We start from the raw sequence: 18,411 nt of genomic DNA on the forward strand, positions 1-18,411 counted from the left end.
TATTTCATATTGTAATGTGAATCTTAAAATTTTATAAGTCTGTATCTCAATTAAGTCCGCATCAAACTTTCAATATTAAAATATTGATTTAAGTAAATATTTATTGTACATCCTATAATAATAATAATAATAATAATAATAATAATAATAAATAGAATTAAATTAGTCTTTTATCATTGCATCGCATCATTGTTCTATTTTTATTACAGTAAGCGCTTCTATCATTACTACTCATGCATAGGAAGAGGAAGAAGAAGGAAAGAAGAATGACGAGGAAAAAACAAAACGAAAGAAAAGTTTATTTTAAAAACTTTTCTGAAACATATTTTATGGGAAATATTTCCGAAAACTCATTCTTAAAAGTATTATATATAAAGTTTGTTTTGAAAGTTCTTTTCTAAAAATTTTATTTCAAAAAGTTTGTTCCTTTATATATTTGATGCGTTTAAAAAATTGTTTCAGAAGTTTATTTTTTGAAAAATCTGAAAAGCTTGTTTCATAAAATTTCCTGAACATATATAATCCTGAAGTCCTTTTATGAAGGATAAAATTGTTATTTTCAAATTTTGGTAGGTGCGCTAAGAAAGTTGGGGTGCTGTACCGACATTAATAAGAAGGCCATTTTCCGAACACCCTCTTTTTTCCTTCGTGCACCCCTCACTTTTATAATTCTCCTTATATCCTCACTCAAATAAAAAATACTAACTACTTTATCTCTCCTATATTTCCCATACATCTCCCCAGCCCTCCTCCCACTCCACCATATTCACAATTTCCCTCTAGCAAATAACACGCAACACACTTCAGTTTGCTCAATCTCGAACTAAAGGAGTGCGTATTCTTCAGCTTCTTCATCTTCTCCTAAGTATGAAGTGTTGGTGATGGCTCCGGTCGGGTGCTGAGACAATGGTGGCGACGACCTATGGTGGTTGATGTCATTCGGCGTCATTGTCAGGAATATCACGACTACAAAGGTCAGGGTTATCTTTTGCTCCATCTTTGAAAAATGCAAATCTACATTGTGTTCCACTCGTAGCTTCTAGCTATTGTGCGCGTCGTTGCAACACAATGTAACATCATCAAAGACAATAAGTCGGGCTCGACTGAGAGAGAGGCACGTTATTGTCTTTGGACTTGCAACGAAGGGTGAGATTGATGAGGGAAAAACTCTGAAGTAGATAAAGTTTGGAGGTGAAGAATGAAAACATAAAGAAAGAGTTTGATGAGAAGAAGAAAGTGGGTAAGTTGAAGTTGAAGTTGCATTGCAAAATTGTAGGAGTGAGAAGTGATAGAGATAAGTTGGTTGAGAACAAAACCCATGCAAAAGGAATGCCAAAAAAATAAAATTGCATGAACTCCCGAATTTGTCAATCCGATATACATCACCGAATCTGGGAGTTCATTATGGATTGGGCAATTCAGTAAGCATCTATGAATTTTGGATCATGTAATTTGGAATGGTCTTTAGGATCGGGTAGTACATGTTGGGCACACAGATTAAAACTGTAACAGTGACACACACACACACATAAACACACACTATGTAAAGAGAACAAAAGTCAAAGAGAAAATGAGAGTTATTTTCTCAAGCACACTGAAATTGTAAAACTGCATTACATCAAAATTAAAGTATAGGTAATAAAAATAAATGTAAAAAGATAATTAAAAATAGACAATGAAACAATACATTTAAACTTTAATTTCTTTCAATATTTCCCCTTAATTAAAGAATCTAAACACCTTAAACCCATAAGCTCTCTTAACTTCTCAAATCTTGAAGGGTTGAGTGGTTTGGTAAACACATCAGCCACTTGTTCTTTAGAAGCATAATGCCCTAACTCCAGCCTTCCTTTGTTGACTTGATCTTTCAATAAGTGGAACTTTGTTTCAAATATGTGTACTTTTTCCATGCAAATTTGGATTTTTTTGATAGACTAATGGTTGGCTTATTGTCTACAAACACCTGGACTGACTTTTCATACTCCAACTTTAACTCATCCAACACTGCCTCCAACCATAAGCATTGGCTTGCTGCCTCTGCTGCTGCCACATATTCTACCTCACAAGAGAATAGAGCAACAATGTTATGCTTCTTGGAACACCAAGAAATTGGTGCATTCAAGTATATAAATAGATAGCCATATGTGTTATCCCTTTCTACCTTGTAACCGCACCAATCCAAATAAGAGAAGGCTCAAAAGTAGTTGCATTATCATCAACACCTTTAGGGAACAATAGACCATAATCAGTTGTACCCTTTAAGTATTTAAGAATGTGTTTTGCAACAACCATGTGAGAGGCTTTCGGGTTGTGCATAAACTTGCTTACCAGGCCTACTCTAAAGTTTATATCTGACCTACTGTGGCAAAGAAACCTTAGTGATCCTGCAATCTGCTTAAACAAAGTTACATCTACTAGTTTCTCATCCATTTTTTCAATGAGTTTTAATCTTGCAATTACTGGTGAGAAACAAAATTACAATTCTCCATGATGAACCTCTTCAATATTTCACATACATACCTCCTTTGATGCACAAATATCCCTTCATTGGCCGACAAAGTAGTTTAAAGAGCCAAGGTCAGTCATCTCAAATTCTGATTTCATGCATTTAAACTGCTCAATCTTAGTTTCAACATTTCTAGTCGCAATGAGATCATCCATGTATAGGCAAACCAACAACAAGTTCCCTTGTTAAGTTGTTTACATGTAAACTAGAAATTCAACTGTGTACTTAATAAAACCTTGCTTCGAAAGGAAATTATCAATATGCTTATTCCAAGCTCTAAGAGCTTACTTAAGACCATACAAGGCCTTTTTTTAACCTACACACAAACTGCTATTTTCCTTTTACATCAAAACCTGGTGGTTGTAATATGTAGACTTCTTCCTCCAAAGGTCCATTAAGGAAAGTTGATTTGACATCAAGTCAACATATTTTCCAGGTTTTAAAACTTGTCACTACTATCACCAATCTCATTGTTTGCAATCTTACCACTAGAGCATATACATTAGTATAATTAAATCCATGCTTTTGAAGGAATCCCTTTGCTTTAAGCCTAACTTTATGCTTGGCTATAAAACCGCCTCGTCTAAACTTGGTGTTAAAGATCCATGTCATATCGATAGGATTCTTATCTAGTGGAAGTGTCACTAATTCCCAAGTTCGATTCCTTTCAATTGCCTTAATCTCCTCAACCATAACACGAGAATGGTAAAACCACTACATTGAACAATAACACAAATTTAGATTAATCCAAAATCAGTGAAGGTTGGAGTAAAAGAGATGACATCATGACTCACATATTTAGCTTATCTATTTAGTCAATTATGTTTTTTAATATAGTAGTCTTTATTATTGACATGATTATCTTCTTTTGAAAAATATAGGTTCTTAAACATGTGAAAATAGTAAAGAGGTAATTTAATATGGCGATCTCTTGCGATAAAGTGCATTAACTTCTAAACAATATGATTTTTGCAGAATATTGCATATGAACGACTTCTACTAGTAAATTTCGGAAAAAAAAAATTATGTTCAATTGGATCACTTACATAGCAATCTCATGCTTCTAGGTTAATGATTGTAGTTACATTTATTTAAGCTCAATATTTTAGTCATTAGTTTATACTTAATTATATTTATTAAATTATTTAATTAACAATGAAACATTAATCTACGATGTTTCTTATACAATTATAATTTATACTCAATGTTAAAAATAATCTCGTGCATCGCACAAGTAAAAAAACTAGTTCATCTACAAAGGAAACAATATATTTGTTACCACCAAGAGTTGTGTCAATCAGCCCACACATATCCGAATAGACCATTCCAAGTGGTTGCTTCGATCTATGAGGTGCAGTGGTTTGGAAGACCTTCCTTGGTTGTTCTTCATGGTAGGAACATACAAAACATCATTCATGAAGGTTGTTTATCCATCCTTTCATTTGATTAGATCATTGTCAATGCCTTTAGCCATAATTGTGCTATTATATGCAAATTTCACATCATTCTTTACACGCAAATTGAGATCAACCAACCAGTTCGTATTCCCTATCATGTGGTTATGGTTGCCATCAACAAGACTTGGTATGAATTAGACCCATTTTCCTCTTGCACCAGATTCACCTTTTCAATCTTCCTTCCTTTTTTGTTTCCATTATCTTGTCAACACTCATATGAATAGTGACCCCATTTATCACAATTGTAACGATGAATTTTCCTCTTATCCATTTTTTCTTACCATCTCTTCCTCTCCCTCTATATTAGTGCATTCTTTCCTATCACAACCGATGTTAGATGGGTGTTATTGAGAAATAGAAGTAGTGTTTCTATATGCATTTCTTACTCCTTTGAATCTCCCTTGGCCTCTCCTACTACAACCACCACGCCCTTGCTACTTTGACTAATCTTTGCTTGTAAGGCTTGCTCTACTACTTTTTCACTATTCTTCCTATCAACCACTCTTGGACACAAAAATTGAAACCAAAACATACATACACTCTATGTAGAGAGAACAAAAGTCAGAGAGAAAATGGAAATTATTTTCTCAAACACACTGAAACTGTAAAACTGCATTACATAAAAACTAAAAGTCAAGGTAATAAAAATAACTATAAAAAGATAGCTAAAAACATTTAAACAGATAACGAAATAGTACATTTAAACTTGATTACGTTTATTTGTTTTGAGTGTAACTATGGCTGTGAGGTTTTGTTGTAGAAGATGAAGAAAATGGTGGGGATGGTTGGAATTTGAAGGGGAAGTAATTGCAAGATGATATAATGAGTGGGAGGTGCACACGAGAGATATGATGCATGGGGATATAGTGCTGCGTTGGCAAAGATGAGAAAGGGGAAGATGGGAGGGAAAACAAAATTAGGATTTTTAATGTATGAGGGTAAAAGTGGAATTTTAAGTTAGAGGGGGTGCATAAATAAAAAGAGGAAGTGCAGAAAGAAATGGCCTGATTAGAAAGGTGAGAGTCCAACGTAATATTGGGCGTCGCCGAGAGATGGGCTGAGCCCACCAACCAAACCTCTTTTTTTATTTTATCATCCTTAACATCAACCCCAAGCGTTGGGATTCTTGACTTTTCTTTCTTACTTTGTTTCTGTTCGAATTTGAGTTTGAGAACCCTTGTTCATTGTTCCTCGCCACAATTACAGAGAGTGAAAGAAGAAGGAATTTTGATGATAAACTGATATTATTGTATCATAAATTGGAATTTTGATTTTGATTGTTGAAAGAAGAATGGGAGGTTCATCGGAGACGAAGTTCCTGCAAGACCTGTTGTTGTACGCTGCGAGCGCGGCGTTGAGTTGCTTGGTGTTGTTCGCGGGACTCAGACACCTCGATCCTAATCGCGAAGCTTCCAAGAAGGTTCTTGAGCACAAGAAAGAGATTGCAAAGCGTCTCGGTCGCCCCCTCATTCAGACTAACCCTTATGAGGTTTATTCGTTGTTCTATTCTTTGCATTCCAATTTTTCATATCTCAATTTTTTCAGTGCATAAACCTTAGTGTTGTTCTTTTGGGGGTCATTGGATGGTAATGTGAAATTATATGGCTAGGAAGATGTTCAAGGACTTGACTATGGAGTATCACAATGTTAATGATAGAAATGGTTCATGAGATTTTTAGGGATTCTAACGTCGGTGTTGGGAACATGTTTTGATATTGAACGAGTATATACTTGTTCCAATCCCGTCAGTAAGTTTGTAATTTGTAAAACTGATGTGCTGAATGTCACGGTGTGCATCATTGATGTTCAATGTTGGACGGTATTTCTTTTCCCCAGTGTGATTAGTTTGTAGGATCAGTATCTTGATTTTGTTATTATCATTTTTTAACTGTCTCTTTGTTGTGATTGGTTCCTGTGAAAGAATTTCTAATTATGCCTGTCTTAACTTAGTAATGACTAGTGTACGGTTGGGGAAGAGGAGAATGGTTAATGTGTTTGTATTGGATCGTAGTACCTAGGTGGTCGTATAATTATGAGTGTTTCTGCGTTTGTCTGCTTGTTGATCATTTGCCTTCACGTTGCATCTTAAGTATTTTAGGTTGGGCTTCAGACTAATTTTGATGGGTGGAATAATGTTATATTGGATTTGGATACCTATGCTCTAATTGTGAGCGTAAATATTACCTCTGTTATTGTCATTCTGTTCTCAGAGGGATGAAGCTTGGTTGTTGATGATGTACATCATGAACTAATGTCCTGATATTGTCATGTTACTTCTATATTCTGTAATGGATTTCTAGCGCTAGGAAATTGTACTGCTGAAAGGGATTTTTCAATGACTTAAGGATTAATCTATTATGATTTCCTAATTTTGACCAATTTATTTATTTATTAAGAAATCAGTTTAAACACATAATTTATCCAAATAATCACAAAAGTTAAGGTCTAGATCCATTGATGTCCTCTATGGGGATATATGGCCTTACTTCATGTTGACAGTGAAAAACTTTTGACCACATTTAACTATTATCTTTTATAAGATTTTAATTTCGTCCCTTTATGTGTTTACAGGATGTTATAGCCTGTGATGTTATAAATCCTGACCACATTGATGTGGAGTTCAATTCTATTGGGGGACTGGAAACAATCAAGCAAGCTTTGTTTGAGCTTGTTATTCTGCCTCTAAAAAGACCAGATTTGTTTTCACATGGTAAGCTTCTTGGACCACAAAAGGGGGTTCTGTTGTATGGACCCCCTGGCACTGGAAAAACCATGCTTGCCAAAGCTATTGCTAAGGAGTCGGGAGCAGTTTTTATCAATGTGAGGATATCAAACCTTATGAGCAAGTGGTTTGGAGATGCCCAAAAGCTTGGTAAGTGCAGTATATGGCTAATTTTACAATGTATTGTAAAGCTTTACTCTTCTCTCTAACATAGACTTTAGTGTTGAATTTGTGTGAAAACATAGATTTTACAATTATATTGGTTCAATAAATTAAAATATGTTATACTCTTATATTCTTACTTTTTCAAAAGGTCCAATAATTTGTCAATAATTACTTAGAATCCACGTAGAAGCTTGACACAGTGTTGTTGAAAGATGGCCATGGTGGATTTTTGGCCTGCCACCACGTGGCAGGGGCAAACAGGGTTTTGCATGGTGGCTCGTAATAGCCTTAATAGGTCTCACAGAATGGTGGTTTGAGGCAACCATGAAGGAAATCGGGATCTGTGGGACACACTACGTTAAAAGGAAGAAGAAGCCTTTAATTAGTGCGACCCAGCCCAACCCAACCCAAGGCGTGTAAAATCCCTAATTTCTCTTATCTTTTTGTTTACTATTTCTGGGTTAGAAATCCTTACTTAATCCAGTAGTTTGTTCACTGGGGTTTTTTAAAGGGTCGGGTGACACTACCTGACCCAAACCCGAACAAAGTATTACAAACTTAAACTACGTGGCACCCCACCCGATCTATTCAACTGTGGTTCTTGTGAACCATTTCTGTAATCATATTTTTGAAGTACTCAATCTTTTGTTTCAATGTAAAAGGATCTAGAAATTACTCTTTCATGGAGCAAACCTTATATTGAATATTAGGGCTACATTGGGGAAATTTTTGCTCTCATTTCTTATTTACATTTTGAATTACCAAAATGTCATCTTATTTTCATATTGTTTATCTGTTTCCAAAGATTTATATAGAAAATACTAAAAATACCTCTTTATTTTTTCATGGTTTGTAATATACATATTTCAAAAAGTAAACAAAGTAACGTTTTCTAATTGAAAGTAAAAATAGAAAATTTTCTTAAACCAAATGTTTCATGTTTTATTTCTGAAATAAAATTGGTGATTGTTTCACTCTGACGGAAAAATAAACATAGAGGTCATTTGTGCAATTTAATCAAAATACCTTTTCTATAGTTTCCCTCTCAATTTCGAAAGCCTTGTCTCTTTAATTTATTCCACCTAATAAAATAGATTCCTCAACAATGAATACATTTCATACCATACTTATTTTCTTTGAGTATGTGTTCTTATCAAAATTCAAATGTCTTTGGGTCAACCAATGTAGAAGGCAATGTTTTGACCTCAAGTTTGCTTAAGATAATATCATTATGTTTAATTACCACATCTAATGTATTGTTTGCTTAGGTGCTAGATGGTTTTGTTTTGTTTTTAAAAGGCATCTCAATGTCCTAGAAGAGGAGGGTTGTATCTCTAGTTAGCTTAAAAAATAATATCATTAAGTTTAATCAATACATCAAATGTATAGTTTTCTTTGCTGCTAGATGGTTCCATAACCATTTTTATTTTTAGAAGGCATTTAAGTGGGTTAAAAGAGGAGGGAGTTGTATGTAAACTACCCCGGGCCTTAGTTCCTAAGCAATATCAAACTTTTGAGTGTATAGGAAAAAGGCCCCCAATTGATGTTTAATGGGTAAGAGTAGTTTAGAACTCACCTTTTTGGTCCTATAAAGAATGTCAATCTTCTGATCTCAAGTCCTTTAAGATACCATTGTTAGTCATTGCAGTCGAGGTATTATTTGTTTTGGACTTGATGATTTTGCCCTTATAAGGTACTTCCATGGGTCAACAACAGATGAGGGTGTATATAAACAATCCTTAGTCTCTATTCCAAAGCGATGTGAAACTTTTGAGCTATTGGAACTACACAATTTCTGACATTTTAATTATTATTTTATTTACACTTCAAAATTTCACATGTACTCGTGCAATGTATAGAAAAATCTTTAATGTGATAGACTTTTATTATCATATTTAACATAGTGAGTCTTAACGACTTATTGTTTTTATGCATGAAGGTTTATGAATATCTTCTAAGGTGATATGTTATGCAATCTGATTTGTTTGAATTCAATTGCATGTTCATTGTTAATGTTTGCATATTATCATTAAAGTCATATACATTTTTATAATGTTTGTATCCAACAAAAATTAATGATTTTCATTTTTAATATAATGCTATTGTTTTCAATTTGATACTATTTCCCCAGACTTATGCGTATATCCTAATTTTAGTTCTTTGACCATTATGTGTTGTACCTTGTCTTATAACTGTCAGAATTTGTTTTAATGTTGTATCTTGTGAATGAAATAATTACATTGTTCATCCATGCCATGGAAAGTCAACGAAGTTTTACATTGGCTATTGACTCCTAATATAACTGTGATACCTCATGGGCTTGGGACTAGCTAATGTAACACAAGCAATTGGGCCGAATAATATACTTGATATGGAAGGGTTTAAGAGAGAAAGGCATTGGATGGTTTACAAAGTTCTTTCATGAAATGATGAGGTCTAAAATGATACTGGAGCTGGATTCAGACTAAATAAATGTTATGCTGTATGAGATTCAGTGGAAAACTACTTACCCTTATCTATTAGAAGATGGAAAAGCTGCAAAAATAGGTGCTATTAAGAAGGGTATTTGGGTGGAGATCAAGTCAAGAGACTCAATTTACAGAAAACTAACATCTTTTTTGTTATCTTCTTCGATCAATACTACAGAAATGTATCTTTGTATATAATAATTTTTTATCTTGTCCTTTCTTGTATGGCTAAAATAATTTTCTAAACCATAAGTGTCACTATAGCTTAAAGTAAAATTTTATCATAGTTTAGGACTTGTGCTGGTGTATTAGAATAAATTTTGGGATCTACAGTGCCAACAGAAAACTATTGAGCTAATATTGAGAGCTAGAAGAAGGCATATAAAATCTACAGGTCATTTGGAAAACCCATTAAGAAGGATTTAGATTTAACTGATATTGTGGTATGCATGATTTAAAATAGGACCATATGGTATCGTTTTTATTTTTCTGTGTTGTCTTGTGAAAGAATAATTGAAATATGTGACTGATTAGGAATGTAACTTTCTTTTGAAAGAAGTTAATAAAGTAACTGATTTTTAAAACATAAAGATTAAATCTTACAATCACTTCAAGTTTTGGTTTGAGTAAAATGATCACCCTGGATGTTGTTACTACTGGTTGAGTGAAATGATTACATGATATAAGTTTGCATTTAATTTTGAATGTGCTTAATTATACTGTATTTCTTCTTTTTCTTTATTTAAAGCATTTTTTTAAAAACTGTTAATATTATGCTGCTCTGCAGTGGCTGCTGTATTTAGCCTGGCTTATAAGCTTCAGCCTGCCATCATTTTCATTGATGAAGTAGACAGTTTTTTGGGTCAACGCCGTACAACAGATCATGAGGCTTTGTTAAACATGAAAACTGAGTTCATGGCTCTGTGGGACGGGTTTACTACAGATCGTAAGTTTAAACCAATTATCATGTTATTTATTTTTGCTGCATAAATATTCACAATTTTCTTAGATTTAGTTGGTTAAAATAATCTTCTCAATTATTTTTATTTGAGTAGATTTGTTGACCCACATGATGTGTTGTGTGTAGAGAATGCTCGAGTTATGGTTCTTGCAGCGACAAACCGTCCTTCAGAACTTGATGAAGCAATACTACGGCGTCTTCCTCAAGCCTTTGAAATCGGAATTCCCGACCAAAGGGAGAGGACTGAAATATTGAAGGTTATCTTAAAGGGTGAGAGGGTTGAAGACAACATAGAGTTTGGTCATATAGCGGACTTGTGTGAGGGTTACACTGGTTCAGATCTATTTGATCTTTGCAAGAAAGCTGCCTATTTTCCTATTAGAGAACTACTGGATGAAGAGAAGAAAGGAAAACGATCTCCTGTTAGTATATTTAAGTTATCTCTTTCATTTTCTTCTATGTCTTAATTTTTCATTTTCTGGCCTACCAACTTTGAGTATGTTGATTTTATTTAAGCTTATGATGTTTTGTCTTGCTATTTTAAATGTTCTCAATTTGATTCCACTTTTTTTTAAAGAAAAAAAATGGGTTAATTTAGTCTAATCTGTCAAATTGATAGTAATGATGTTGTCACAATGACAACTTGGCGCTTTGTGGGTGATGATGTGGCACACCCTTCTCTATCTCCCAGACCCTTCTACATTTTCTGCTGTTACACATTCAAGAGCCACCACCACCACTCCTTCAACTTCATTTTCCTAATCTGTGTTATGGTTCCGTGTAGCATTACAATCTTAACTCTCCTTCTTTCATCGAGAGCCCTCTCCCTTTCCTAAATATCATCGACTCTCATTGATGTGATGTCGTTGCCATCAATTTGTCAAAAGAGACTACATTGACTTGTTTTTTAAAATAATAGAACTAAATTGAGAATGTTCAGAATAGTGAAAAAATATCATAATAGTTAGACAAATTAATATATTAAGCCTTTTATTTAAAACTGTTGTATATGCGCAAGGTTATATTTGCATGCCTGGAAGTGACATCTCTGGTCAATGAAAGCAGTTACTTAATGTGCTAGATCAATTTGTGGCTCTGTTGACGTGGTTTCATATTTTCTCTAAAGAAACTGATTAGTTTTCTTGGTGGCTTTTTCATATAATAAGTACTAAACTTTATTGTTTATCTTTCTCATTTCAGGCACCTAGACCTTTGTCCCAGTTAGATTTGGAGAAGGCCCTTGCCACTTCACAGAAGACAAAGGTTGCTGCAAGTGAATACGCTGGATTCAGCCTTCAGTCACCTTCAAGATGGTCGGTGCCTGGTGAGTCAGGTGATTCTCAGATTCAGGCTGCAATCAATGAATTCTCTAAGCTTGTGGTTTCTCACATGATTAACCTCCAACCAGAATCCCAAGATCCTTAAAATATTCACTTTCTCTAGATCATTCTTCTACGGTCATTTAGCCTAGTTCAGATTGTACCAGTGATTACTTAGTTATACTAATTATAGGAACATATATTTGTTATACATCGATTATAAAAGTTCCATGGTTGGCTATTGCATTTTGTTCTGTATTTGATGCGTCAATCATTCATGTAGCACTTCCATTTATGCCAAAACTGATCTCTGATTACTATTTGGGTACATGCAGAGATAATTTTTCAATTTTGTTGTTCCACCCTCCTTTGTGTATTGTATACTATAACATGATGCCGTAAAATGACATAAAACGGTAGCTAATGTCTATTTCAGGTGTCAGATCCGTCAACATTGTATAATAAACCAAACATACAAAAGAAGGGATTAAAAAATTCCCATCTGGCCCGAGCAGTTAGGTGGACTCAAGGTTGAATTTTACGCTTTCTATTCTGTTTAGCATGTGGATAGGGAAAAATGTCATCATTTAAGTCAGCTCTAAATCACTCTTACTTCCAGTCCTATTTACACTACTAGCATGAGCAAAAGTTCATATCTTCTGTTTTATTATCTAATTAATCTGTATGATTAATACAATTGGATCTAACACTTACATGCCCAACAACTTGAACAGACTAAGCTTAAGACTGATCAGGACGGTGCAGTGCGTATCAAGTTGTTGCCAACAGCCATCAATTATTGAGACCTCGGAGAAATAACTGGCATTGGAGTGGGTTCAGCAGGGTTATAATTTTAAGCAGTGGGTCACTTATCATCGTTGTGCTTTTGTTGTCTTTCTGGTCCACCCGCATATGCTGATGATTAATTCAAACCCTTGAAAGTTGCGAGTTCTTCCCATCACATTCATTCATTGTGTAGTCAGGACCACAAATTTGTACTTTTTTTTTTCCCTCTCAAACATGGTTTCTACAGTGTAGACAGGACCACTACGTGGGGGGCGTATCTCCCTCACTTTGTTCCGGCTGATGCCTGCCTCGTGCTTCCATCATTACACAACCACTTTTTATGTTTGAGGGGAAAAGCTAAAGCCAAACATCCAATAAATGTAATGTAACAGAGTAATAAAATATAGTACACAATTCATCGCCATCCCACAAGGAACAACATCTCTTTCTTTTCAGACATTAGGATTTTGGAGTTGCAAGTGACCATTCTGTTCGAAATATCCCCGTCCCTGTCAAAATACCTGCTAGTCTTGTGTAGAAAACACCCTTGCAGATTATAGGACACAGACTGAAAGGGCCATGACAGCTCTCTCTATTTCTTCAATGTTATGACACTTTAGTTTATGGGGATTTTCGATTTTTAATGGCCACAATCATTTTTTGGGTTTTTATTTTTAATAAATTAATTTAGCCTGTGTGACGCATTGAGTCGTTACTGGTCTAAACAACGAACGGTCCCTATTGTTAACGCCATATCCTCGTCTTACGATACAACAATAAAACGCGTCTACCACAAAAATGAACTAAATGGTTTTCAAGGGTTCATATTTTTTTCTTATTGATTTTGGTTTTAAAATGACGTGGAACCATTATAACCACAGCGTAGTAAAATATTTTAGTATTTTTTTACTAGAAATTTCTTTAGTATTCTACATCATCCAGTGAAGAACCAATTGCGACATAGTAGGAGGGGATGTGATACTTTAACTGGCTGCAACAAGGGTAGTGGTTAACAGTAATATTTTAAAACTGAAGTTGTTTAAAGTATAGCAGTTTCGGTACTAGAATGAGAGAAAAAAATAATTGTCTATGCAACTTCCTCAGCAGAGTAGTTGTGTATGCTTTTGTCATGGAACAAAAGTTAATGATGCATAAGGTTATTTATCTATCATAATAATTGAACAAAGATGCTACTTGAATTAACTGTGTCGGTTATTGAGAAAGGAAAGTGAGATATTAATAAGTTAACGATCAATTAGTTATGTGTCATCCGTATAAGTGTAGAATCAAAGGTAATGTGAGGAGAATAGTTGAGGAATAAGATTGCATTCAAAGGTACGTTTAATTGTCTCCTCTGATCTCGAAGGTTGGCTGGTCATCAAAACATTTGTTTCAACGTTCAACCGCCAACAACTGTAATTGATTATTATTCCAGTTGACACATTGGTCACTGTTAAATAAAAATCAACAATTATACTTATACGCAGTCATAGCCGTAAAATTAGTTAATATCAAGAAATATACATTAATGTGAATTTTCCATACCATATTAAAGTTACGTAAAATCTTGTTTTTCTGTTCCATATTATAAACACTAGATTAATTATTCGTGACGTGTACGCAAATGTTGAATCCCACTCATGGTTAAAAAATATTACTGTAAATGTGACTTTTTCTTACGTAAAATTTCAGCTTCCGGTAATATGAATAATTAACAAGCTATTCACAAACATTACATGAATTGTATACATTTTGTGAAAAATTAAACAACTAATTTCTTTTTTTTAAATTTAATTAGCTTGTGTAGTTTGTGTAGAAATGTTCGCACTGTCAATTAGTCAGTAAATATTATAGATATACATTTTGAAAAGATTTTGTAGGAGTCAATTTACTCATCATACGTGTTGGTTTCTTATTAAGTGGCAGTGTCAAGCAAAGTAGGCTTTTTTGTAAAAAGGGGTCATTTTGACTAAGAATTTGTAAAAATGGGTCCGTTGAAATTTTTTTTGCAAAATAGGGTCAAGTCGTGGTGGTGGAGGACGACATTAAAGGTGAAGTCGTCCTCCACCGTGCCGGTTTCATTTTTTTTTTTTCAAAAAGCAAAACTGTGCTCTCAGAAGCCGGTTTCATTTTTTTTTTTCAAAAAGCAAAACCGTGCTCTCAGAAGCCGGTTTCTATATATTTTGAAAGTGAAGTCGTCCTTGGACCTGACGACTTCACTTTTTGGTTTTTTTTTTTTTTTTTTTTTTTTTTACAGATTCAGCTTTATATATATATATATATATATATATATATATATATATATATATAATTATATATTATTTAGTTTTTTTTTAAATATTTGTTTACAGTAAAAAAATAAAGTGACATCCTCAATGGCCATTTTTTCGCCAGTTTCTTCTGATTTGGTCAAAATGTTCTCTACTTCTTCGTTTGATTTTATAAATTTAGTATTTTATTAAATGATACTTGATAGTTATAGTAGACTGACTAAACCACAAATAAAATAAAAATTAACAAATTAAATATTCAAATATAATTATCGAAGGATTTTTTAATATTTTTTAATTTGTATCATTTTATCTTCTTAATTTTGTATTAAGGTTTAACGATTAAGTATTTTAGAATTTTTTTAAAACTATTTTTCATATTTTTACTTAAATAAATATTTAACAAAAACTAAATAATATATAATTAAAAATATATATATATATATATATATATATATATATATAAAGCTGAAAATGTAAAAAAAAAAAAAAAAAAAAAAACAAAAAGTGAAGTCGTCAGGCCCAAGGACGACTTCACTTTTAAAATATATAGAAACCGGCTTCTGAGAGCACGATTTCACTTTTTGGAAAAAAAGAAAAGAAACCGGTACGGTGGAGGACGACTTTACCTTTAATGTCGTCCTCCACCACGACGACTTGACCCTATTTTGCAAAAAAAAATTCAAACGACCCTTTTTTACAAATTTTTAGTCAAAGTGACCCCTTTTTACAAAAAAGCCAGCAAAGTAAGTTGTCAGCACACAAATATTTCGTGATAATTTATCGCGTGAATATAATTGGATCAAAGTATATAAAGTAATATACACAAATATTTATAGATTTGAAAATATTTACCCAGTTCATAGTTTTAAATGTTAGTATCTGATCATTGAATGTTATAATGTAATTAATTAAGGTTAAATTTTTTAATAATAAAAATGTTAATATGTGGTATTCAATCTTTTTTTTCCAATAGAATTATAGGTTGGGAAAAAAAGATATATAATTGGTGAGTTGGAATAGAAAGCTGTTAATAATAAATTCAAAATTACATTCTTATAAAATTTAAACCACTTGACTTCAAACCCAAAATTACACCCTCGAGAATTTAAATGACTTTTACGTTAAGCAACACATGTTAAGATTTATTTGGAGACTAATTCTTTCTTCTTCCAAACAAATAGTTGGCACAATTCACCAAACAAATAGTTGACACAACCACATATATTTAGATAAATCGAAACCCAAGGATGATTTAAAACAACTTATAGCTAGCTGCAACTGTGTCATTTTCTGTAAAGTGCCAATTTGTGAATCATGTCACCAACCTATCATTTGAAGAAATCCTATACATAAGTAATATCATGTAAATTTTTATTATAAGTAATTATTTAAATTTAAAAAGGTAGTTACTAATATGATAAATAAGTGAATAATTTTTTTATAATGAGTAATAATTTAAATTGAAAAAAATAATTATTAAAATAATAAAACTAAAAAATAATCTTTTATAATAATTAAAAAAATAAATTGAAAGAAAAAAAAACACTTAGTTATAAAAGTTATAGATATATTCGAAGAATATTTAAAAAAATGAAGTTAGTTATTGTGGAAGAAAAAAAAAACTTATAAAAATCCATATAAGAGGATAATTGAGAAGTGTGTGCGCAGTGTTTGGCAGCAAGAGTCAAAAACCTTGAAAATCAAACACACCAAAGAAGAACACATGCTCTTACTTATATAGGAATTGAAAATAATAAAATTGCCGGCACCTGACCTTTTCAAAGCTCCTTCTCTTACAAAGTTCATTCATTCATTCATTCATTCCTTCTCTCTGTTCCAAGTCCAAGCGCATGCATCATCTGCCAAATTAACATGCTTTCCATTTTCTTCTTTCTCTCTTCCTTTTCTTTAATCCTTTTCTTCTTCCGCAAAACCTCTGCACTTCACATCCTCAACCAATGGTTCATCTCCTTTGAAAATCGCCTTCACATTCACCAATCTTTCAAAATTCCTCGCCACAACCTTCATGCCCAGGAGAATCAACTCTACCGCAAAATTCTCATCTACCTCGATTCTCTCCCCTCCGTTCAAGACTCCGATTACACCAACCTCTTCTCCGGTCCCAATCCCTCCGACATCTTCCTCCACCTCGACCCTAACCACACCGTCCACGATACCTTCCTCGGCGCAAAGCTCTCCTGGACAAACGACGCCGCCGCCTCCGGCGGCGGCGCGCTCGTCCTACGAATTAAGAAGAAAGACAAGCGCCGAGTCTTCCGGCAGTACTTCCAGCACATTCTCTCCGTGGCGGACGAGGTCGAACAGCGCCGGAAAAAGGACATAAAGCTATACGTGAACTCCGGCGCCGGCGAGTGGCGCTCGGCGCCGTTCACTCATCCGGCTAGCTTCGACACGGTGGCGATGGAAGCGGAGCTGAAGAACAAGGTGAAGTCCGATCTGGACCAGTTCATGAAGTCGAAGCAGTACTACCACCGGCTAGGCCGTGTTTGGAAGCGGAGCTACCTCCTCTACGGCGCGCCTGGCACAGGAAAATCGAGCTTCGTTGCCGCCATGGCGAAGTTCCTCTGCTACGACGTCTACGACGTGGACGTGTCGAAGTTCAGCGACGGCGGCGATTGGAAGTTGATGCTGATGCAAACGACGGCGAAGTCTCTGATCGTGATCGAGGACCTCGATCGCTTGCTCGCACAAAAGTCAAACACAAACACAGCGAGTTTGTCGAGCGTGTTGAACTTCATGGACGGAATCGTATCGTGCTGCGGAGAAGAGCGCGTGATGGTGTTCACGATGAACGAAACTAAAGAGGATGTTGATCAAGCGGTTCTGAGGCCTGGGAGGGTTGACGTTCACATACACTTCCCCTTATGTGATTTCTCCACCTTTAAGATTCTCGCCAGTAGTTACTTAGGGTTGAAGGAGCACAAGCTTTTCCCTCAGGTCGAAGAGGTTTTTCAGACCGGGGCCCGGCTCAGTCCGGCCGAGGTTGGCGAGATTATGATATCCAACCGGAATTCCCCCACGCGGGCCTTGAAAACCGTTATCTCGGCCCTCCAGGTCCACTCCAACGCCCCCAGGGAGGGACAGAGGTTGAGCCACAGCGGGTCGGGTCGGAACAGCGACGATAGCGACCCGGGTGCGGTTGTATGCAAGGAGAGCCTCCACACCGTGAGGGAGTTCCGCAAACTGTATGGGCTTTTGCGCTTGGGAAGTAGGAGGAAGGACGAGTCCTATTCGGGGCCCATGGACAAAGAGCCTCCACGTATCGATGGTCGGGTCGGATAAAATGGGTCTTTTTTTTTTTTTATAAATGTAAAGTTTTTCCTTAATTTCCCAATGATTTTTTCTATTATATTTTTTTCAGTTAGCAATTATATTGTAACTACACACACCAGTAATAGTCACAAGAATCTGCAATTCGCATTCTTGTTTAGTCCCTTCAGAAGAACACAAATACATGCTTCACTTATTCTTTAAATTCCTTTCTTCGGTCAATGTTTTTTTCTTTTTTCTATTTTTACGCTGGTCAACATCTTTATATGTGGTTGATTTTTCTACCTGTAAACAAATTTATTTTTTTATATGTAACTACGAATTTTGAGTCATTGACTAATATCGGTAACTGTTGGATTGGAGACCATGGAATTTGAAAATGCGCGTTCTACTTTATTAACTTGTTGTGACCTATGATGATGAAAAACAAAGATGATTTCCTTTGACAAAGAAAATCCAGATA

The 18,411-nt window shown here is 34.7% G+C and overlaps 2 protein-coding genes across 5 annotated transcripts; both read left to right on the top strand.

The window, feature by feature from the left end:
- The first annotated feature begins 5,085 nt into the window (after positions 1–5,085).
- LOC114164067 (ATPase family AAA domain-containing protein 1-A) lies at positions 5,086–12,808 on the top strand. 4 transcript variants are annotated; one of them, XM_028048547.1, is made up of 7 exons: positions 5,086–5,452; positions 6,535–6,835; positions 10,106–10,264; positions 10,406–10,701; positions 11,480–11,612; positions 12,035–12,128; positions 12,333–12,808. In XM_028048547.1, exons 1-6 carry the CDS (start codon positions 5,255–5,257, stop codon positions 12,058–12,060), a joined length of 1,113 nt encoding a protein of 370 aa, XP_027904348.1. In that variant the 5' UTR covers positions 5,086–5,254; the 3' UTR covers positions 12,061–12,128; positions 12,333–12,808. The 4 variants fall into 4 exon arrangements, with proteins under 4 accessions (XP_027904348.1, XP_027904349.1, XP_027904351.1 ...); XM_028048548.1 differs by having other exon boundaries at positions 12,035–12,112; XM_028048550.1 differs by lacking the exon at positions 12,035–12,128.
- A 3,483-nt stretch (positions 12,809–16,291) lies between these two features.
- On the top strand, positions 16,292–18,157 carry LOC114195912 (AAA-ATPase At2g46620-like). The gene has a single exon (XM_028086357.1). It carries the CDS (start codon positions 16,530–16,532, stop codon positions 17,958–17,960), a length of 1,431 nt encoding a protein of 476 aa, XP_027942158.1. The 5' UTR covers positions 16,292–16,529; the 3' UTR covers positions 17,961–18,157.
- The last annotated feature ends 254 nt before the right edge of the window (positions 18,158–18,411 follow it).

The sequence above is a fragment of the Vigna unguiculata genome, chromosome 9 (assembly GCF_004118075.2).
Source record: "Vigna unguiculata cultivar IT97K-499-35 chromosome 9, ASM411807v1, whole genome shotgun sequence".
Classification (NCBI taxonomy): Eukaryota; Viridiplantae; Streptophyta; class Magnoliopsida; order Fabales; family Fabaceae; genus Vigna; species Vigna unguiculata.

Bases quoted from the DNA above. Each gene is read 5' to 3' on its own strand.
- LOC114195912 (XM_028086357.1), top strand. From the start codon at position 16,530: ATGCTTTCCATTTTCTTCTTTCTCTCTTCCTTTTCTTTAATCCTTTTC.
- LOC114164067 (XM_028048546.1), top strand. From the start codon at position 5,255: ATGGGAGGTTCATCGGAGACGAAGTTCCTGCAAGACCTGTTGTTGTAC. The intron at 10,265-10,405 runs GTAAGTTTAAAC...TGTTGTGTGTAG, and splicing joins GGACGGGTTTACTACAGATC to AGAATGCTCGAGTTATGGTT. The intron at 10,702-11,479 runs GTTAGTATATTT...TTCTCATTTCAG, and splicing joins AGAAAGGAAAACGATCTCCT to GCACCTAGACCTTTGTCCCA.